This window comes from Solanum lycopersicum, chromosome 4, assembly GCF_036512215.1.
Source record: "Solanum lycopersicum chromosome 4, SLM_r2.1".
NCBI lineage: Eukaryota > Viridiplantae > Streptophyta > Magnoliopsida > Solanales > Solanaceae > Solanum > Solanum lycopersicum.
The window spans coordinates 55501355-55525565 of NC_090803.1; the positions used below are offsets into that span (position 1 = coordinate 55501355).

The 24211-nt window shown below is 32.9% G+C and overlaps 1 protein-coding gene and 1 pseudogene across 2 annotated transcripts; both read left to right on the forward strand.

Moving 5' to 3' along the window:
- Nucleotides 1–5369: 5369 nt before the first annotated feature.
- LOC101255388 (protein CHROMATIN REMODELING 25) lies at nucleotides 5370–18983 on the forward strand. 2 transcript variants are annotated; one of them, XM_069297225.1, is made up of 21 exons: nucleotides 5370–5674; nucleotides 6132–6512; nucleotides 7038–7124; nucleotides 7227–7467; nucleotides 7536–7661; nucleotides 7756–7812; nucleotides 7903–7989; nucleotides 8219–8314; nucleotides 8760–8810; nucleotides 9498–9572; nucleotides 9679–9765; nucleotides 10915–11006; nucleotides 11097–11229; nucleotides 13246–13365; nucleotides 13443–13556; nucleotides 13646–13729; nucleotides 13811–13885; nucleotides 13955–14010; nucleotides 17677–17851; nucleotides 17929–18023; nucleotides 18421–18983. In XM_069297225.1, the coding sequence occupies exons 1-20, from the start codon at nucleotides 5484–5486 to the stop codon at nucleotides 17995–17997; spliced, it is 2397 nt and encodes a 798-aa protein (XP_069153326.1). In that variant the 5' UTR covers nucleotides 5370–5483; the 3' UTR covers nucleotides 17998–18023; nucleotides 18421–18983. The 2 variants fall into 2 exon arrangements, with proteins under 2 accessions (XP_069153326.1, XP_004237378.1); XM_004237330.4 differs by having other exon boundaries at nucleotides 5371–5674; nucleotides 17925–18023.
- A 3504-nt stretch (nucleotides 18984–22487) lies between these two features.
- LOC101255087 (peroxidase 3-like) lies at nucleotides 22488–23883 on the forward strand (annotated as a pseudogene).
- The last annotated feature ends 328 nt before the right edge of the window (nucleotides 23884–24211 follow it).

The window sequence follows — 24211 nt, forward strand, 5'->3', positions numbered from 1 at the left end:
CTATCATGTAACAATAGACATCTTTGTTCTTTTTTTATCAAAGAAATTAAGTTTTAACGAAAATGAAATTTATAATTAATGTTGAGAAAATTATGGCAAATATCCTTAAACTTGGTGTAAATTATTGATTTCATCAAGAAATATTGACAGATTTAGAAACATCATTTTACTTGACTAATTAAACTTAGATATGTAGAAATTATAGAGTAAGAGAGAAGTTTGAACTCTTGAATTCTCATTCAATACGCCGAAAGTTCTGGTGCATAGTGTATTTATACGAGGTATTAACCAAACTAAGCCACTATATAAAGTAATTCAACCAAAATAATATGTTTTTCTAAAATTTTATAAAATTAGTATAAACGTATTTAACAGTAACGTTTTAAGGTATATTTTATTTTTTAAAAGTTGATAACGTTAAATTGACATACGTTAAAATAATATGTTTTTCTAAAATTTTATAAAATTAGTATAAACGTATTTAACAGTAACGTTTTAAGGTATATTTTATTTTTTAAAAGTTGATAACGTTAAATTGACATACGTTAAAATAATATGTTTTTCTAAAATTTTATAAAATTAGTATAAACGTATTTAACAGTAACGTTTTAAGGTATATTTTATTTTTTAAAAGCTGATAACATTAAATTGACATACGTTACTCACAGTAACGTTTTACTCCTAAAACATCACTCACAGTAACGTCTTAGGAGTAAAACATTATTCAAAATAACATTTTAGGAGTAAAAATGTTACTTACAGTAACATGTATCAACCTAACGGCTAACGCTGTTAATTTTTAAAAAATAAAATATACCCCTAAAACGTTACTGTGAAATACGTTTATACTAGTTATGTAAAATTTTTAAAAAATATATTATTTTGATAAATTATTTTATATTATAACTTAGTTTGATCAAAAATTCGTATTTATACACACGTACGGAGAGTCCATTCTGGGTAAGTTATCTCTAACTCCTAATGATTTTATATATCTCAAACATAACTAAATGTTATCATATATCTATTATGTTTACATAGCTTGGGTTGTATAGGAGTCCTAGATTACACTAAAGTCTATGTGACGTGGTTGTCTAACAAAATACACTCCCAATTTTGCAATGTGGGTGAAATATATCTGAAAAATCTCGCTAGTTTAGGAGTATTTTCAACACTTTTCTTGATTATTTATTAAAAGATTTGTGTTCCTACAATAGTTTGAGGTCACTTGCTATGTACTGTGGTATATTGGGTGTATATCAAGGATGTATCTAAGTCTAGTTAGTCAAATATAAAAAAAACTGTCAATAATACGAGATAGAACCTAATGAGTTACGCCAAATTTAAAATATTTTCAATAATTTTCTGTTAATACCATATAGAAGTGACTAAGAAAGCGGATCTTCATCGATGTGTCTGCACATTTAGTTGGGATTATTTCCTAAAACATGTGCTTTGAATACTTTTCTAGCATGCCACTCGAGTCCCATGTAAGGTTGCAGCTTGAGTGTATATCACAAATGTCTCGAGCTTTAATTAGTTAAGTAGAAGAATATTTTTAAAATTGTCAATAATACAAAAACGAACTTACTAATTTACGTCAAATTTAAAAATATTTTCAATAATTCTCTCTTAATACTATATAAAAATGACTAAAGTAGTCTTTATCGACGTGTCTGCATTTTTAATCATTGCGTATTTTCTAAAGTTCCATGTTTTACAAGTGCTTTGAATACTTTTCTAGCATGCCACTTAGCCCCACGTCCAACTTTGAATACCACACGCTCAATTTGTAGTATATGAAATTTGAGTCTCCCTACTATTGGCTTCTATATCGTAGCTATTTGATAATTTATGATCAAATGCCGAATGAAAGTATATCACATTTTACTTATTTTTTTTAAGTGTTCTACAATTTCTCATTAGTAGTACTATTTGATTCGTATGTGAGTACTTCAATGATGATTAATGACAATTAAATAAAAAAAATTGTTTACAAAAATAAAAAAGAGTCTTTGAATATTATTAATATTTTTCATTTTAATTGATGTGACACCATTTAATTTGTTATCAAATTGAAAGGAAAAAGGAAGATTTTTAAAGGCTTTTTTTAATCTGTGGTCTTAGACACTTCTTGATAATTTGCGTATTTATAAATTATTTTATTAGGGATAAATAAACAATTTAAAAAATAAGTTTTTTCATTATATAAAGGTAAACATATTTTTCGAAATGAAAAAAGAAGTGTTCCATACATAAATTGAGACTAATAAACTATTCATTTTTATCAAGGTAATTAAATTACTTTTTTAAAAGGTCTCTTTGTTATAGTTTATTTTTATTTGACTAACCGAGAAATCAAAAAGAAATAAACAAACTCTTTAATTATCAAATAAATAGATGTTTTTGCACGGATCATTCTCTTTTGTGGTGATCTTAATCATGCTCATATTTGTGATAAGGGAAACTCTCACATATAACCATTTAAAAATAATTAATTATTTTCTATAATTATAGTTTTCTAATTACAATTTATAGTTACATGTTATATGGAGAAGAGAAGCTAGCGAGACTGGGAGAGAGAGGAGAGAGACGAGAGAGAGGGGAAAAAAGAGTGGGAGAAAGGTGAATTATATATGTATATTGGTTAGATAAGTGTATATTATACACATACATTTGTATATATGGCAAGAGAGATTGGGAGAAGGAGGAGAGAGGCGAGATAGATTGAGAGAGGTAGGAGAGAGGCGAGTGAGAGAGGGCAGAGAGTGGGAGAGAGGTGAATTGTATATGCATATAGATTAAAAAATTGTATGTTATACATATTTATTTGTATATCCTGGCGAATTATACATATACAAACATGACTAATTATACAAACTCGAAGTCAGCCCACGTAATTAATGTATAATGTTAGTCGCGAGTGGCAATTATAGCAAACTATAGCTATGATTAGTAGTTAATAGTATAAGTTTGCTTAGCCGCGTGATTTTCCCATTCTTTAATTTGAGCTTTGCTGCTTATTTAATCATGGAAAAGGATTAAAAATGTTCTTACGCTATGTGAAAAGAATAAAAATATTTTTCGTTCATAGTTTGATTTAAAAATATTTTTGTCGTTAATGTTTTTTGTTCAAAAAATGCCCTAATTGTTAATTAATCAGTCAAAATGCTCATTTTCTAAATAAATATATTATTTATTTTCTTTTTAGCACATTCTTTTTTTCTAATAATATTTTTTAAAATTAGGAAGTGTTTATCTTACTTCAATTCAGAAAAAACAATGAAAATATTTCTTAATTTTTTTATAATTATTTTTTATCGTAGTATAAATATAAATTATGGATATATTATGATATTTTATGCATGACATAGTATATTATTTTCGAAAAGGTACATGAAATTATTCTATTCTAATTGATAAAATGAGATTAAGAAGAAAACAAAGATTTTCTACATTTTTATTTGTTAAAGTGATTTTAAAAGAAATAAAACAAGAACATGGTTCTTTAATAATTTTTTAATTAGGAAGAATATTTGTTTTAAAAGGAAAAAAAAGTATATTTCTTAAAAAGAAAAGAAGTGCATTTTGATCCATTTATTAATTATAAGGGTAATTCGGGATCAATGTATTAACTGAAAGAGTATTATTAACCAAAATATTGACGGTAAAGACATTTTTGGATCAAACTACAAACGAAAGATATTTTTGTTTCTTTCACATAATTTAAGGACATTTTTTACTATTTCCCTTTAATTAAAATTTGTGAGTAAAAAAATTTTAGTCTATAATCTAATTTCACCTAACATAAATCTAGAGAATTTTCGTTTTATTTAATATAAATTGTTTAGTATCTATTTTGCAAGGTATTTATATTTATTTTGTCTGATATAAATTATGTTATATCTGATTCGCAAGACACAAGTTTAAGAGAACTTTTATTTCGTCATGCAAAAGTTCTATATGAATAAGTTGCGCCTCTTAAGACATAACTTTGTGGGTTATAAAATTATACTTATGTTTATAACGAAATAATTTTATAGGTACTTGTTGCTTTTGTATTGAACTTATGTCTGTAACGACACAAGTCTTTTAAGAGTAAAACGACATAACCTGTATTATATATTGTGATACAAAAATATAGATTTTTTATTTGAATTTTTTAGATGTTTAAACTTGAACGTTCTTGAACTCTCAAATTTTTGAACTTGAAGAAAAATTTGTGGCTTTTGATTCACGAGCTTTTTCAAGATTCTTGTTAAAATTCTTGCTCATTTTTATGAATTACGAAGACCCTTATTTATAGATTTAAAATAAAGGAATTATGATTGGAACATAATTATCATCGATCAATTAGGTTTAAGTGACGTGAAATATAGACTTTATGGAGTGAACTTTAATTAAATCAATTTTTACTGAATTTGAATAATTAATCCATAATTATTTAAACTAATATAATTCGAATTATTTTATAAATTTGTATAGTAAGCTTCCTTGTGGATCTTGGTGACCCTTATTTATGAATATACATTATATTGACTTGATTACAATTCATCTTAGATGCAAAAAAACATGGTTTCAACCTCAATTGATATTAATGTATTATTGAAAGATTTATTATGGTCTCTCTCACAACTTATGATTTGCATATGAAGTCAAGTATTTAGTTTTGTTCCTATATACTCATTGTCTTCACTATACTTTTCACATACCTCTTTTGCACTATATTTTTCATTTGAGGTAGATATGAGTATCATTCTTAGGCTTGTGGATGTGGATCGAGAGTATAGCAGTTCAGAATTTTGATGAATCTCCATCGAGGACATAATTTTGTTAATTCTATTCTTATTTCAGATTTGTTTATGGCTAGTTGGGGCCTTGTCCCAACAAATCGATTTATTTAGTTTAGAGACTTTCATACATTAGTATTCAATTGTAATAAACTTTTTTTTATGATCTATTTCAGTTATTATTTTATGTTATTGTTTGGTTGAAAACAAGTTATCTTAGGATTAGTCATATAGTGATTAGCTATTCCAAACATGACAACCAAACAACATACAAATTTTTTTATACCATCACTATTTATTTTTGTCCCTCACAACAAATGACCCCTTAGTTATAATTTTCGCTAATTTTCATATGATATTCGTAGATATGTTATGTCAAGAATTATTAGGGTATCACTTGTGGGTTCAAATATGCTATATCAACTATGGTGTAAACTCAGATCGTGATAAAATACAACACATGCAATAGTAATAATAATAATAATAATAATAATAATAATAATTCTTAAAAATTTTAGATGATAACTCAATGTTTATGTTGTTTATAATAAAAACAAATATTTTAAACTATAATTTGTAAGATATCAAACTAAACAATCTTCCTAGAGACGCTTCCCGCTTCGACTTACCGCCAAAACGGAAAGATTCAAATGCCTTTAGCAGAGAGCAGCTCTCGCGTCTGAGCTACGAGTAATGGGGGCCGAAGGAGAGGCTCTTTCAGCATCGAGCGACGAATCCCTTAGAGTGCCAGAGAAGGACATCGATTGCGTATCTAATAGTGGCGACGACGACGACGATGACGATGAATGGAATGTAGCATCTCAGACGGGTACCAGTTCGCCAGATGAAGACCGCAAATCGCAAAATGTTGATGCTCTTGTGAGGTAGCGTGAATTTTTGTATACTTGAAAAGACCAAACATACAGTATATCTCATCGCACGAGTACGGTATATGTTGATTAAATTAGGGTTTCGCTATTTTCCATATGTCATCTGTGACAGAAGCTGTTTAATTTGTCAATTGCAGTCTCATTTGAGTTAGGAACTCTATGTGCAGCAGTTAATATGGATTAGCTATGCCTAAATCCAATGTAGTTTGGGCCATTTGTATGAATCTTGTATATATCCATTCTGTTGGGTTTAGCCAGTTGCTAAGAAAGTTTGAATCTTGTGACAGTGTTCCGATTCATTTCTTTTAAGTTTCTAATGTAAAGCACATTTCACTTTTTGCCAAATGAATCAGTCATACTTCTTTATCTCGATAAAGCACTATTACATAAGGAAAATTATCTAGGAGTCTTCTGATATTGGTCTATGATGTCCTGATTGTTATGGATTCAGGGGTAACCTTATTGTGAAAAGACAGTCACTACTTCCACGAGTCTATTCAGTGACAGATGCAGCAGCCAATCTCCGAAAGCCATTCAAACCTCCAAGCTCCAATGGTTACAGTAGTAGCAATGAGCATCTAGCTCGCCGTCTTTGTGCTCGTAAAAGGTTTGTGCCATGGGGTTCAACAAGTCCAACATTAATTGCTATTACAAACAGGCTGAAAGCTCCAGAAGCTGCTGAGATAGATGTGGTGGAAGACAATTTAGAACTGCCACCTGGTGTTGAACCTCTGGTGTTGTGGCAGCCTGAAGAAATTGTGGAGGAAGGCTATAGTTTAGTTCCTATAATTGTGGATCTGTTGCTTGTTAGGTTCCTTCGTCCTCATCAAAGGTACTTCATATGAGATAGGCAGTATAGGGTGTGTTTGATTATATTTATGTGATATTTAAAGGCGTATTGTTTAACCAAGTGCATGAATGAAAAAGCAATGTTAGAATTGGAAGCTATGGATATTTAAAATGTATCATAGGTGAAGCACTCAAAAGAATTCTTTATATCTTCTCATTAAGTTACTTTGTGCCATTTTATTTCATGACATTCAAGTTGAATTTGCAACATTAGTTTCTGAAGATATACATCAGTAAGTTGATAACCTGTTCACTCCTCCATCATAACTCCAAAAAGAACATTTCTTCCTTATTTCATTAAAAGAAAGACTCCAAAAAAGAACATTTCTATTATTCGCCAAACTTCAACCTCTTAGTTTTATCTTTGATGCCATATGTGTTTTAATCTGTTTTTAAATGAATTTCAATCAAGTTAAGCAACATTGAGAAACTCTCAAATTTGGCTATGTTTGCAGCATGCTGCAGCATCTATATCCTCTTAAAAAACTCTTCATGATTTTACTTGCAGGGAAGGGGTCCAGTTCATGTTTGACTGTGTGTCAGGTGCACTTAGTAGCTTCAACATTAATGGATGCATTTTAGCTGATGATATGGGGTAAATTATTTTTTGTTATTCTCCCTGACTATGTGTTTCTAAGTTGAGTCATCTTAGGTGTTTCATTTTGGCTTATTCACTGCTCTTTGCGTTTTAGTGCAGTTTGGGGAAGACTCTGCAATCAATTACACTACTTTACACTCTTCTTCGCCAGGGATTTGATGGAAAACCTATGGTCAGGAAGGCAATAATTGCGACCCCTACTAGTCTTGTTAGTAATTGGGAGGCCGAAATCAATAAATGGGTTGGAGAAAGAGTTAAACTTGTTGCTTTATGTGAAAGCACCAGAGATGATGTTGTTTCTGGCATAGAAAGTTTTATCAATCCCCATAGTAATATACAGGTATGTTTTCTGAGAGATTCTAGTTACATTATGATTGAGGGGTATCAATTCATATATTGTTCTCCCAGGTTTTAATTGTTTCCTATGAGACATTTCGGATGCATTCTTCAAAATTCAGTAATTCTGGATCATGCGACCTTCTCATATGTGATGAGGCTCACAGATTGAAAAATGATCAAACACTGACTAATCGAGTAAGACATGTTTACTTATTTTAGATGACTTAAATTACTTTTTGTGGATGAACTCTGTAATCTTTGTCGAGCCTAATTTAAAACTTGCAATTAGGCATTGGCTTCTCTAGCATGCAAACGCCGGGTTCTGCTATCAGGGACCCCAATGCAAGTGAGATCCTATCTGACTTTTCTTTAGTATCTTTTGTTAATATAATTTGTTTTTGCTACATAATGCATTTTTGTTTCCCTCAATTTTCAGAATGATCTAGAAGAGTTTTATGCCATGGTTAATTTCACGAATCCGGGTATCTTGGGTGATGCTGCACACTTCCGGCGTTATTTTGAGGTTAGCTTACACTTGAATTACAAATTTAATCGTGAATTCTTATGTCCCTATTCTTTTTCCACAACTTTGTGGGGTTTAAAGAGCAGATATGCTTTTTTTATTATATCATCACTTAATGCAAAATCCATATCTTTTTTACTGGGTAAGGAGACATATATTGGTTATCACTATTTTTCTCAGTATATAAGCATTTACCTTACTGTGGTTTCCCTCGATCCAACTTTTGTAGACACCGATAATATGTGGTAGGGAACCGACTGCCACAGAGGAAGAGAAGAAACTAGGATCTGACCGATCTGCTGAACTGAGTTCCAAAGTTAATCAGGCAAGCTTTCCGCTGAAAATTATGCAGTTTCGGAATTTCGGCTTTTTGTTGATCACTTGATCTATTATCTGCTCTGGCTAGTAATTCTACACCCAAATCCAATGTAGAAGAAAGAGATATAATGGAAATATCACTCTATGAACCTTGAAGGCTTGAAGCCAGTCCATAATCTTATTGTTATTCTTTTGGAAGAAAAAAATTAAATCTTTAAATTTGGACAGTCCAAAATATTCAAGAAACGAAATACAATAAGATATTTTAGAAAATTAAATTAGTGCAAATTGGTTTTGATTAGGATATCACAGTCATTGCAGAGTTTGATGTTCGCCTCTTGTCTAGGGCTGTTTGTTAGGGACCCAAATCTAGCACATGCTCCCATGTAATGATTTGGTGTATTTTTCTGAACATCACTAATACTCTTTTTCTTTTTTTCTACGGGTCTCAGTTTATTTTGAGGAGGACAAATGCGTTATTGTCAAACCACCTACCACCAAAGGTATCCCTTTTCTTTAATTCATTAGATATTGTAATATAGTGTATTATGTGAAGTGTTGATTGTGCTTCAGAAGATTTGACATTAAAAGAAGTACAACGACTTTATCTACTACACTTTTAGCTACTCTATCAGATCTGTTGTTTTGGCATATTGTTGTTTGAGGTACTACTAGTGATGAGCTACCAAATTCTGATTTGGTGTCTATGGTAAACTCCTTTGTCTTCTGTATGTTTGATGGACATTCGGACCAAGTAGATTAGTACTAATTTTTTGGATTTTAATACAGCTTTTGACAGTGTTCTCATTCTTACGATGCTAAAGAAACTTTTTCCATCTAACAAATATAGGACCGCAGCTGGCAACTATTTAGTACTGGAAACATAATAATACTAATAGTAATAATAATAATAAAAATAAAATAAAGTAATAATAAGAAAAAGAATGTTACAAGTTGTCAAAGCAACAGATAAAAAAAATAAGAAATAAAAAATTTCGTCTCAAAAGCATGTTTACTCATTTATCTAGATGATAATAATATGTTGGTAGGGGTGATGTCTGTGTATACTCTACCCTCAGACTCCACTTTGTGGGATTACATTGAGTCTATTGTTGTTGTAATAATAATATGTTGGTAAGCATTTTGATCATTCTGAAGATAATGAATGATTGCACCCTTTTACTCTGCAGATAATTGAAGTTGTTTGTTGCAAGCTGACACCGCTCCAGTCAGAGCTGTACAATCATTTTATACATTCAAAAAATGTAAAATTCTCATTTTGCTAGCTTTTTGACATGTGAAGTATTTATATAATTTAGCTCGCTTCTTGGATAATTTAGTTTGCTTTTGTATTACTACTACCAAGTACAGGTGAAACGAGCTATCGCTGAAGAAGCAAAACAATCAAAAATCTTAGCTTACATAACAGCTCTGAAGAAGCTTTGCAATCATCCAAAGGTGAGCTATCATTCTCTCATAGTTTCTTCAAGTCTATTCATATGTAACAACTATACCGCTTCTTTTCTTAACTGGAAAGTATAACAGGTATTAAGTCTTCTTTTAAGATACCAGCCAGGCTACAAGTTTTCTTTTTTTTCGTGCTGTTTGAGATTTTCTATATTTTCCCATTATATATGTCGAATATTCCCCCCTACCTTCTCTTTAGTTTCTTATTTTAAAGGAATACAAAACAGAAAAAGAAAACTGATACTTATAAGATGTACCTGAAACCATTTCTTTAATTTTTTTTTTTGGGTAATTAACAGACTGTTTAATTATGTTTCTTTAATGATGATACCTTGAAAATTTACCTGAAATTATTGCTCCATGTTGGTACCTTTGGCAATGTATCTGAAAATATTGTTTTATACTAAATAGGTGTTGAGAGCTTTTTGCATTTAACATGATAGTGGTAAAATTACATCTGCACTTGAAGGGACTTCCATAAAAGACTACTTCTTTATGATTGGAAATTTTGGAAAGACAATACTCTTGAATTGTCCTTGCTTTACCTTTCTACTGCTTTTCCTTATTACTGTCACATGATAACAGAATTGTAATCCGAATAGGAGGTAGGAAATTTCTAATCCAAACATAGGAAAAGTCATGATATAATCCATTTTGGATTTGTTGAATTTTCAAAATTAAGGTCAAATGCTTGCAGAAACTCAGTAAAATGAATAATCTCGAGGATTTGAATTTGGAAATCAAAACTTTTACGATAGCTCTAGTTGTTAATTTTCTCTTTTCTGATATCAAAGAAATTTTATGTGAGTTGCTGGCCTAACTCCTGTAGGTGCAGAAGTTCGAAACTCCGGGGAGTAATAGTTTGCTCCTCCGCCATCCTCCCAACATAAATACTATGCTTTGTTTGCAGCAGTGTTTGAACCATGACATGCATGTAATCCTCACATCATATGTTGTGTCCTTACCGTGGAACCAAAGCCCCAGAGGCCCACCTCTCTGGTGTAACTTGTTGCTGCTTTTCCTTATGACTTCCACAGAGCCATATAATACCAAAAATTCCTAACCATGATACTATACTTCTTGTGTTTATTCAATTTGCTAGTCACAAAACTGTTGCTTACTAATGTCAAATATCTATAGCTGATATACGACACAATAAGAGGTGGAAGTCCAGGGACATCTGGTTTTGAGGACTGCATCCGCTTTTTCCCTCCAGAAATGTTCTCTGGAAGGTAAGCTGTTCTAGCCAACTTTCTTTCTGCAGATCGTCTTCAACTTGATTATTTACAAATAATGAAATGGCTTTACAAATAATCTGGTAGGTGTGGCTCATGGACGGGTGGCGCTGGGTTGTGGGTTGAACTTTCAGGGAAAATGCATGTCTTAGCCCGGCTACTGGCTCAACTTCGTCAGAAAACAGATGATAGGATTGTTTTGGTTTCCAACTACACACAGGTATCGAGGAGTAATTATAATTAAGTTACCAGAATCTGAAGTGTGAAATACAAGTTTTGTTACATGTGTTAGTCCGCTTCGATTTGGACGTATGTTTTGTTTGCTCTGGCTTTAATTTCAGCTTCTGAGTCTCATAGACCTCTTAGCTTGGACAGGTCTCCAAATTTTTCTCCAGCATGAATCTGTTATTGCTGGATGCTGGTCTAGAATTATGATTTCATAGCTTGTAGTCACAATTATGAATTCATGATTTGAAGGGGTAAATAGTATGTTGAGATTGTAGAAGTGCATTCTATCTTTTCTCAGAGGTGTTGAGGGAGGGCTTTGGGGTGGCTTAAAACCAGTATTTTCCTTTAATAATGGGCCTATTAGGATCAGCACATCATTTTTTTATACTGGTTGAAAGTGTTACGTATATTTTGTTTGGCTCTATCAGGATACTGTTAGAAGAGAATGGGAAAATACCACTTGACAGTGGTTTAGTAGTCCATCACCACAGTTTGACTATAATATCCATATTTAGTCAATCCTAGGAGTGCCACTTCCTTTTTTGCAGATGTGCTAGCTTTCTTCTTCCCATTCTCTTAGTCGAGTATTCTTGTGTTTTCCTGAAGTAAGATACATGCCAGTTGCCACATTGATCTTCATCAATCTTATATACCGAGTGTTTTCCTCATTTCTGATGTTCTAAGGGGTCGTTTGTACAAAGATTAGTGATGCAGGGATCAGTAACACGGATTAGTAATGCAGGGATTAGTAATGCAAACTTTAATTTTACTAAGTGTTTGGTTCATTGTTTCTCATCTCCTCTTGTGTTTGGATTAAAACTTTATAAGAAAGTTTCTTTCCAATTATACACTTAAATTATTATGTAATTTGGTCAAGGTAAATAATTGCTGAACAATACTATTTTTTTATGCCTTCAAACTAGCTATGAGAAGAAAAAATTTGTTGACATGTTTGTCTTTTTTTCCATTTAAATTTTTTGAGAATACATAATTGTCATCTTAGTAAATTGATCACTTACAAAGTGTCATTTTTATTCAAAAAAGATAAGCTATCTACTTTTAAAATTGAAAAGACGGTAAACAATAATAAAGTTGAATAAATCATCTAAATTTACATATAAAAATTGAACTTATAGTTTTAATATGTATGCAATTTTATAAATTTTTCAAAATACAAATAATTAGAAACTACACACACATATATCGACAAATTGTGTGTGTGTGTGTGTGTATATATATATAAACAAATTGTACATTCAATTAAGATTACAAACGTCATGTGGTGATATATTTGCCTCTTTTAATGAGTTAATGTTAAACAACTCACATTTCAAATATTGTATTGATTTGTATTGGATTTATTTAGTGACAAACAACTCTGTTAATAATTTGTAAGCTAATTTATTTAAATGAATTTACTAGTACAAATATAAAACATAAAATCAATAAAATAATTAAAAGAATTTGAAGAATATTTTGTCTTTATACATACTTATCCCATACCTCCAAAAGAAGGTATTATAGTACATCCTATAATACCATGTAGGATGCATAACTAATCCCTAGTTATACATAGACACAAATTCCTACCAAACACATAGTATTATATAATACCATACATAATAATCTATTTCTTCTAATACTCCCAACCAAACAACCCCTAAGTTCCATATTGTTAACAGAACATGTGACTATCATCTCTCAGCTCTAGCTCCTTTAGTTACTCTGAGTCTAATATCTGCTGGTAAAACTTCAGCACCAGACAAACTTGTTTGTGACTGTAACTTTTATTTCAGAAGATAATGAAGGTTAACAGCCTGCTTTCAAGATGTGAACACTGTGATATAGAGTTACATATTTGCTTATAACATTCAATTTTCTAGTGTATAACTGAAATTCTCTCATTTGTTTCCTCTTCCTTAATTAATAAGTAACTGATTTCTCTCTGTTGTTTTCTCTTCCTTCTTTCTTTTGTGGTCTGTCCTAACTGTGAGTTGTGATTAATCAGACACTGGACCTTTTCTCTCAATTATGCCGTGAAAGGAGATATCCCTTCTTAAGACTTGATGGAACTACATCAATTAGTAAAAGACAGAAGCTAGTTAATCATTTCAATGATCCAGCAAAGGTACCTGGGGATTTTGTTACACTTGTTTATCTAACTAAGTTTTGGCATTACCAAGACTTATTTTGTGCATCTTTTAGGATGAGTTTGCATTTCTGTTGAGCAGCAAGGCTGGAGGTTGCGGTCTTAATTTGATTGGTGGGAACCGTTTGGTTTTATTTGATCCTGACTGGAATCCAGCCAATGACAAACAGGTGAAATCTTCGCCTGAGTATCACCAAATGATGCCGGAATATGTTGCATATCAAATATATAATTTCTAGATTTTCCAACTCTTCCTCAGGCTGCTGCAAGAGTCTGGAGAGATGGACAAAAGAAGAGGGTCTACATCTATAGGTTTTTGAGTACTGGAACTATTGAAGAAAAGGTTTGATTCCTAGAAGCCTTTGCTTAATGAGTTCCTATCTTCTCTAGTTGTTCGATTGAAGAAATTTATTTTTATTTGCAGGTTTACCAGCGTCAGATGTCAAAGGAAGGTCTTCAGAAAGTTATTCAGCAGGAACAAACAGATTCTGATATCCAGGTAATATTTTAGAGTCTCTAATTTTTTCTCATTCTTCTGCTCTAATTTGGTACTAATATGTGATTTCAGGGAAACTGTCTCTCAGCAGAAGACCTGCGGGACCTGTTCACATTTCATGATAGTAGGTATGTTCCATGCTAAATGGGATTAAGCTAATGCATTATGTGAAATCTCCTATACCTTCACATGGCTCAAGTATTTTTAGCAGTTATGGTGACTTTTGGAGATTCTGTAGTGTGGAAGTGCACCTCCCCCATTCCCTTTTCTTTTTTCACATCTGACATTTGAGTAGTGCTGGCAAATGAACAGGTCAGATCTAATATAGATGGAGCTGAAAACGGGTTAGATAAAAACGAATAATATTTCCAACTCACCCATATTTTATGTGGAAACTGGGTTGAATGACGAATAAGACAGATTTCCATATTATCTACACATATACAGGACTGAAACTTGCTAACATATTATATCAATCATCAATTGACTAGTTTGACATATGAACTATATAAACTCGAACAATTTGAGAAAGGTAACATTTGTATAATCTATATAAACTCAACGCCATAACTGGTACTGAATTTAGAACTTTCAATAATCAAATAGAGCAAAATCAAAGAGGAAAAAACTCCTAACAGATCTGTAATCTTTACACTTCTACCAATAAAATCTACTAAATCTCCTACTTGCCCCCATAAATACTGCTTATACCAAAAAAAGGAACAAACCAAGACAATTTCCTAATCTTTTAAATGGAATCACTAGTATTTTAAAGATGTTTTAGTTCCTCTACTATCCACCAAATACATGCTGTGATGATCTTGCACCAATGTTCCTCTCCATTTCTCTTTCCCACATTCATTAAATGATTCGAAAAGATCCATACTAGACCTAGGCATAGCCCAATTTATGCCCAAAATACAAAAGAACTTGTGCCACGGATTTATTGTCGTCTTACAATGTAAGAAAATATGCTCATTGCTTTTACCCTACTGACCACACATTAGACACCTTTAACAAATCTGAAGACCTCGTCTTTGTAGCTTTGCTTGAGATAAACATGATCACCTCGCCACTAACCAGACAAAACAAGATACCTTCAATGGAAGTTTTGTCCTCCTAATCAGTTTCCTAGGCCATACATCATTCGGGGGCCGCTTTCTTGTGGTAGTAATTGCGAACATCTCTCCTCTTCTCTTACCGTGCACAGTTTGCTTACATGCCGCCATAGGCACATCTCTCTCTGGGGCTATTATGATTCATGAACCAAAGCTGATTTTACTGAAATATTACCTTTGTTACTGAGTCTATCTTGTTGCCTGCGTTTCCACCCAAACTTCCTATAAGTTGAATCATGGTAATTAAATTTTCTACTTCCCGATCATTCATAGCTCCCCTAAAGATAAGGTTCCACCCTTATTGACTCCAAACTTGGTTTATCTGGTTGTGAGATTGAGCTTATATAGTAGAGATCAGGAAAAGTGAATTTCAAACTACTTTCACTAATCCAGTGGTCCTCCCAAAAAGCTGTTGTACTTCCATCTCCCACTGCAATCACCACATTTTCCCAAAATCATTCCATAGATTCCTAGTGCTCTTTTCATACACTGCATACATAAGTACTTGTCAATTCTTTAGTGATCCATTGGCATTCTATTTCATATTCATGATTAGTGAAATATCTCCGAAGTGTCATATCTTCATTGTTGTACCTCCATAACCACTCTGTAATAGACTCTTTATATGCAATATCAATTTTTATGCTCATCCTCCCTGTTTTTGGGTGAGAGTAAGTACATCCCATTTTACCAGACGAGTACTATTGTTTTCTTTATTACTTTGCCATATGACATCTCTCCCCTGGTATGCTCACAAATCCATCTCAGCGTTCTCATTTCTGCTATTTTCATCTTCTGGACTTGAGAGTTCTTAACTGGCTAACATTTTATCGCATACAACATAGATGATCTAACAACCACTATAAAATTTACCTTTAAGTGTTGGTTGGTACATGCTTATCACACAAGACAACGGATGTGAGCCTCCATTTCATCCACTCCACACTAATATGATGTGTAACATCATCGTCGATCTGCTCATTTTTTGGATTATTGACCCAAGATACTTAAAACTTCTTTTTTGGGGGGGATGACTTGTTTATCAATCCTCACTTTCACATCTGTCTCGTTAGTTGCATCAATGAACTTGCGCTGCAAGTACTCTGTCTTAGTCCTACTCAACCTGAACCCTTTAGACTTCAGTCTGTCTCCAAAGTCCAAACCTCTTGCTTAGTGTACTGCGTGTCTTCAATCAATACTATGTCATCTGCAAGTAACATACACCTTGACACCTCCCTTTTTATATGCTGCATCAGTTCATCCATCATCAAGGCAAATAAAACGGGCTAAGAGTTGATCCCTAGTGCAACCCCATCTTGACTGGAAAGTGTTTTAAGTCTCCTCCCACTGCCCTTACCTAAGTCTTGGCTCTATCATACATGCCCTTAACCACCCTAATGTATGCTATATGTACACCTCTAGCCTCCAATCATCTCCATAGAACCACCCTAGGGACTTTATCGTATACTTTCTGTAGGTCAATGAATACAATATGTAACTCTCTCTATACTGCTCCACCAATCTCCTTAAGGGATGAATGACTTCCGTAGTTGATCACCCCGGCATGAATTTGAATTGGTTGTCGGTGATAGATACACCTCTCCTCACCCTAATGTGCACCACTCTCTCAAACTTTCATAGCGTGGCTTAGTAGCCTTGATACCTCTATTGTTGCAATTTTGAATATAACCCTTGTTCTTGTACAAAGGGATCATTATACTCTACCTCCATTCTTTGGACATTTTTTGTCGTCTAAAAAATGACATTAAACAACCCAGTTCACTCCATAACTGTCTTGCCTGCGGTCTTCCAAAATACCATCGCCATATCGTTTGGCCCGGTCGCCCTTCCCTTCCTTATCTTACGCATAGCCTCCTTAACCTCCTCAAGCTTTAAATGTACAACCAAGCAATATTTTACAATAATGTTTGAAAAAAGGAAAGTTTTCATGGACAAATGGCTCCTTAGCAAGCACTAGCCCCATCATTTCCGCACGTCTTCATGTGTGCCCTTTTTATATTCTTATTATATATGGAGTATCATTGGATTTCAAAGACAATTTAGAGCCCACCCATCCTTGACATATATCAACACTAAACACTATAGAGCCAAAAAAGCAGTGATGCTGCTTTCAATGCTTGGCTTGCGGGTCATTGCCCACTGTATGACTGAACTGAGGGGACGTTCTGAAAGAGAAATAAAAGAGGGACAGTAGTGGGCATATGTAGAGAACGAAAGAGAAAAGGGTTGGGCTAAATTTTTGTGTTTTGAAGACAAAAAGTTTAAAGAATCTCTTTCTAGTTGCTATGGAACAATTAGAAGATTCTCTAGAACAAATGCGGTGTTCTGCTAAATTTTAATATGTTAGTTGTGCTACTAGGCATATTTAAAGGGGAGAATTGGTTATAAAACGAACCTGCTACCGTCATGTATATATAATGATAATATGGTTAAGAATTCAAATGTTTCTCTTATTTGTTTTCTTTGGATAAGAAGAAAGATCCTATACTATATTGGAGGGGTTATCTGCTTAGCAGAAACTTATGGAAGCTCACGTTGTGTTATTGACTTATTTCACTGTTACTATCATCTTCATGCTCTATTATAATTTTGTATCAAGTACAACCAAAATGCTTCTTGTCTTTTATATTAATTCAACTTCAAGTGTTTATATAGGTCTGAGATTCATGAAAAAATGAGCTGCGACCGCTGTCAACCAGATGCAATGATGCCAGATGACAACATCATAGCTGACTTGCACACTCAGGGTCATCAGCCTGATCAAGAGGATATTGGGGGGTTTGCAGGTGTAGCTGGTTGCTTGCATACATTACAAAGCTCAGAGAGGCAGGTAAGTATTTATTTTTACAGTCCAAGTATCAGTTCTGTTATTTGGTTCTCATTCAGCAAACACCCTTCTCCAGATAGGAGCTCCCAAGGAAGAGGACTTGGCCAGTTGGGGTCATCATTTTTCCCCAAAATCAGTACCAGATGTAATTTTCCAGTCCGCAGCAGGAGATGAGGTAAGCCGAGAGTTCAAATTACTGTTGCATTGATCTCAGACTACCTTAAAGATCTACGAAAAGCTAATCACATGTCATACTACAAATGTTAAAAAAAATTAGTATGACCAGTGAAAGATATATGGGCAGATTTGGTATCATGTGATAGTTCATTTTGTGATACTATGATATTACATATTGACGCCAAAAGAAAAAGGACCAAAAATTAGTACATCTTCCTATATTTCCTTGCAAGTATGGACAGCTGTAGTTTTTATGCAGCAAAAATAGTTATACAAAAAATGTTACCTTCTCAAAAAAAAAAAAAGGACAAAAACTTAACCTTCTATGTCTGTTGGGGTCTTGTTTGATAATTCATTATATTAAATTGGAATACTCAATTTTCTAATATTTGCAGGTTTCGTTTGTTTTCACTTGCCAAGTGGATGGGAAACTCGTGCCTGTTGAATCAACTGTAAAGTCAAAACAAGAGGTGGAAAATAGAGATTCACCTCATTTCAAAGAAATGCTTATGAGAAAAGCCACATTTTCATCTCCCCGTCAAACACCATCACTAAAGACGTTGTCATCAAGCAAGCTGTCCAGTGAGAAAGAAAACTCATTTCCGAAACAGGATTTGATATTGCAAGCACAATCACAAGCACTGTCAGCATCAACTCCTAGTGGAACTTCTATGAGTACATTCCCTGCATTTTTTAAACCTTTGCAAAAGCCAAGAAGCAAATTAAATAAACCTTTAGAAGATACTAAAATATCCGAGAAGAGCAAACTCTCTTCCGAGAATCTGTTGCCCAAAAAGAGATTAGCTCCTGATTACATATATGATGATGATTTTGCCTAGAACTTGGTCCCTCTGTGTTTTCTCTCCTTTTGTTTCAGTTTTACTTGGTTACATGCATAAACAAGCCATTAAACCTGCTATATGTTTCAATTATATCTGGTCCTCATTAATGATCCAAAGAGCTCTCAACACAGAAATATGATTAATGAACATATTTGCACTGATGGCATTGTAAAATTTGGTTGTTTGGCTAATTCTTCTGGCCTCAATTCAGGTAACATTTATGTTTTGCAAGTGTTCTCTATTTTCTCCCATTATGACATGTTGGAAAGACTCTTCTTGATATGACAAGAAGTTTGTTGATGGGAGTTTAGTTGCAGTTCCACACCTTGTAATCTCTCTATCCACCTTTTAGTCTCCCATGTTTTCTGTTCCTTTTCCTTCTATGTTTTACAAAGATTTAAAAAATTACCTTATATAAGCCAACAACAAGGACCAACACTGTAGTACTTAATTGTATAATATCATGTGAGTTGTACTATTTATATCTTATCCACATTTAACTTTATTTTACCTTGTCAATATTTAGGAATCATTTCTTGTAATGTTAGAAGAACCATATTTATAGAATAGGGGTTTAACTATCATCTTTATTTTTCCAAATCATTTTTTTAATGAGTGTCAAGTATCACATGTCTAATATTAATTTCAATGACTTAGGTTTAATTAATTGAGGGCTATAACAATAATTTATGTAGAATGGAGAAATAGGCAATTAATTGAGGGCTATAAAGATAATCAATAGTGGCTTTTTTCCAAAGAAATTGACTACCATTGCAATTCAAAATTAGGCAAAAAAAAAAGTGAGCAAACAAACTAACAAAATCAATTAATCCATGCGTGCTACAGAGGCAAACATATGTATTGTGCTTCTTCACCCTAAATTTAAGTCATCCCAAATATATATATATATGACATAATTTAAAAATGCTTTAAGTTGTTCAGTTGAAATTTTTCATGATCCCTAGTTCTCTGTTATGCCTTCCTCTCTAGGTGGATGACTTTCTAAAACTAACACATAATGCTTATGTCAGGGATTAAATACAAATGGAGAAACCAAATTCAAAAAATAAATAAATAGAGTAGTATTTAATTGTTCCATCAGAGTAACTTTATTTTTATGGGTTTAGACGAAAACTTTACTTCTAAATCCTATTTTAGTTTATTTCTATTATCTTGATGTTAATACAATCTGTAATGGCGAAAAATTTAAGGTATCTTTTGATCCACAATAATTAAATGTTTCATATTTGAATTAAATTCTTAGGCTTAGGCTTCGTAAAAATTCTGACTCGTTTCAAGAAGAGTTCAATATTCACTTGGCCTTATTTCGTTTAAAGTTCAATTTGGCTTGATTTGCAGTCAAGCTCAACTTAGATCGAAGCTCGAGCTAGATTGAATGAGCTCAGTTAATTATGTAATTCATTTTAAAAAGTAAATTTGTTCCTTATGTTTAATATATTTATTTAATTATAATAAATTTGTTATACTATGCTCTTTTGGTTGGTGTAAATAAAATTTTCTTTACTTTGTTACTCAATCCAACTTTATAGCTAGTGGGTTCACCTTATTGACCAATTTAGTTCTCCTAATTTAAAGTGTCTAGTATCAATTATTTGATTATATTTAGTACTATTTACTTTATAAATGTTATTTCATGCAATTCAACAACATTTGACTAAACTTTCTAAATTGGAACTACTAATTACTTCTATTGCTAGATTTCCCCCCCCTAATCAAATCAATCTATGAAATTCATACACCCTCCATTTCATTTTATATGTTATTTCTTTTTATAAATAGTTAGACCATAATACATGTCATTTTATGAAGTTTATGTATAAATTAACATATTTCCTATTATACCTTTGATAGAGTAGTTAATTAATCTTGAAAATGCATTCATCATTTATTATAAAGTTGACTTAAAAAAAATTAAATAAGGGCAAAATGATAAAGTTACGTCATTTCTTAGTGCAAGTGCAAAGTAAAAAAGTGACACGTAAAATTACCCTTTGTCCACCTTGATATCAAGGTGATGGATGGAATTCTATTATATTTAAATATACGAAAAAAGGATTTAAAATATCTTTCAATTTAATTATTTAAATTGGTATAAAACTACCCTCCATTCATTCACCTTTTGTCTCGAAACACCCGTCACGTAAGCCTTTTGGCTCAAACCAATACCTAAGTGCAGCTGTGTAGGTACATTCTGCACATAAAAATAAAAATAAAAATAAAGAAGGAAAAACAATACCCAAGCAAATACAATTACTCTTGAAGTTGGTGGTTTTTGGTGAAGTTGATAAATTTTAATACATCCATCTTGGAACTAATACTACATATTGTGATACACATTGAACTACAAATACCAAATACTTTATACTATCGCTTAATACATTGAACAAAAACGATAAGAAAATAGCCTCTAGCTACTTCCATCAATTTAACAAGAATATACAACAAAAACCTTAATTTTACTCGGTTAAGATTTAACACAAAAAAGAGTAAAAATTGAGTTATTTACCGTAAATGATACTCCCCCTGTTTCATTAAAAATGATCTGGTTTGACTTGACACGACGTTTAAGAATATAAAGAAGACTTTTGAATCTTGAGGTCCTAAATTAAAGTTAGATCAAATGTACAGAATTACCCTTTGATCTTGTGATCTTAAACATGTCATGTGGAAAGTTGAAATTGAAATATTACCTAAAAAAAGAAAGAAACAGACTAAAAAAGAAAGGAACTTATTCTTTTTGAAGCGGAGGGAGTAGTATTTTACTGTTGTGTGATTTTTATGTTAGTATTCTCATAGTTCAGTAGTTTTGTGTTATAATTACCCGGTTCAAAATTCACTTCAAAGATGTTAAGAAGGTAATTAAAACACTCGTATAGTTTAAGTGCTAAAGTAAGTTGTGCTGAACAGTTTAGAGAACTTTTTACGTGTATTCTCTATATAAAATTCACCCATGAATCCAAAGGTATCTCAGAGTTTGGATGTTGTTAGAAAGAGACTGGTCTAGGATGGTCCGGATACGTTAGTCCATCCGGTTGAATCCAGCTGGCATTGATGGCAGGGGCGGAGCTACAACATTAAGGGGTTTCATCCGAACCCTCTTCAGCGAAAAATTATATTATTTACACATGATTAAAATAATTTATATGTATATATAGTTGATGTCGAACCCCTTCAACTATTTATTTCTACAGATTATGAATCCTTAATGAAAATTCTGGCTCCACCTCTGATTGATGGACTCGATGTTGAATGCCGTCCTCTCTGTGGTTGCCATGTGTCTTGTCAAATAGTTATCAAAAGAACTGGACCTTTGATGCACCATTATGAAGGTAGCTATAATCTCCAGGAGCAGGTAACAATGATACTATCAAATTAGTGTTTATTTGTTTATGTGTCTAATATAATATGATCATGACATGTTAACCTCATTGAATGAAAGAGATAGACTCTTAACAAATTTGTTTTCTTAAACTGATGCAGGTTAGCTAAATCAATGTGCCTATAAATTCTTTTTGATTTGTTTGGAGTTGAAATGTGTAGCAACTCGAACAAAGAAAAACAACTCTTTCAAAAAGTTGTAAAAGAAGTAACTAATAAAAATGGCTAAATATGGCAATTTGAGTAGTTTTCTAGTGTTGTGTATTCTACTAGGAATAGTGGGTTCTACCGTTGGTCAGTTGCAGCTCAACTTCTATGCAAAGAGCTGTCCGCAAGCAGAGAAGATAATTCAAGAATATGTGCAAAAGCAAATACCAAATGCTCCAGACTGCATTTCCACGATTGCTTTGTCTTTATACCTCATTTCACATGAAGGATACCATTGTTAAAGTAGTTTCCTGATTTTTTAGTTGGATTTTTACAGGGTTGTGATGGTTCTGTACTCCTAAATTTCACTTCGAGCAGAAAAACCATACTGAAAAAGTAGCAGTTCCTAATCAAACGCTGAGAGGTTTCTCATTCATCGATGGTGTGAAGAAATCGCTTCTGTAGAAGCTGAGTGCCCTGGAGTTGTCTCTTGTGCGGATATTGTTGCTTTGGTAGCTAGAGACTCTGTTGTGGTCACAGTAAGTACAAAACTATGAACCAACTTGAAGAATATGTTATTGTCAAAAGCCTGAAAGTGTTTAAATCTTTATTAGCCGTTTTTATTCAGGGAGGAGGTTCCAACTGGTAGAAGAGATGGAAGAACATCAAACGCCTCGGAAGCCTTGGCAAACATCCCCCCTCCAACAAGTAACTTTCCAGTCTCCAGACGTCTTTTGCCAGCAAGGGTCTTGACCTAAAAGATTTGGTCCTATTGTCTGGTAAGTTATTATTAAAATACATCTGCCTGATTTCTGCTTGTGCTACATTGAAACTATCTGTACATTTACGAACAATATTCTATCAGGTGCACATACCATTGGAGTCTCTCATTGCCCCTCATTTTCATCACGTTTATACAATTTTACTGGAGATTGGGGCAAACAAGATCCATTTCTAGATAGCAAATATGCAGCTAATCTTAAGATGAAGAAATGCAAATCAATCAATGACAACACCACAATTGTCGAAATGGATCCTGGCAGTTCCAGTAAATTTGACCTTAACTACTTCCAGCTTGTGCTCAGAAGAAAAGGGCTATTCCAATCTGATGCAGCCTTGACAACAAGTGCGACAACAAACTCATTCATCAACCAGCTTGTACAAGGATCACTCAAACAATTCTACGCTGAATTTGGTTTAGCCATGGAGAAAATGGGAGAAATTGAAGTCAAGACCGGCTCTGTTGGTGAGATTAGGAAGCACTGTGCAGCTGTGAATAGTTAAGAGCTTTCTTTTCCCCTTTGTTCCCAACTTTCAATATTCGTGTTTTTATGTTTTTTGTATGTAAACTTTGTGTGAGTGATTCGGGATAACATGTATCATTTCTTTTTGTAGTTATTCCAACTTATTCTTGTACATTGATGGTTTTCTTGAAAATTTTTTATCTCCCCGTACCCCTATTGATTGATGAATTAGAACTACCATAAAATTATCTCCAACAGTTTGACAATTTCTGATTTCATCTTTAATAGCGTATTGAAAGGTTAACAGTTAACTACTGTCAATGGATGTGAATCTCGTGCTTAGACGTTATACTTAATACACACTTGAATTGATGATTGCTACTACCAGATACAAGGCGTTTTTAAATTATGAGTTGTTTCGAGTACATGAAAAATAAAAATTGTCAAATACTTTGATACTTTGAAGGAGCTTTTAAGACAAATAGGTATATTAATAGTATCAAATCAGCTACTTTGTAAGTGAAGAGTTAAAGAACTTGATATAGAATTACTAC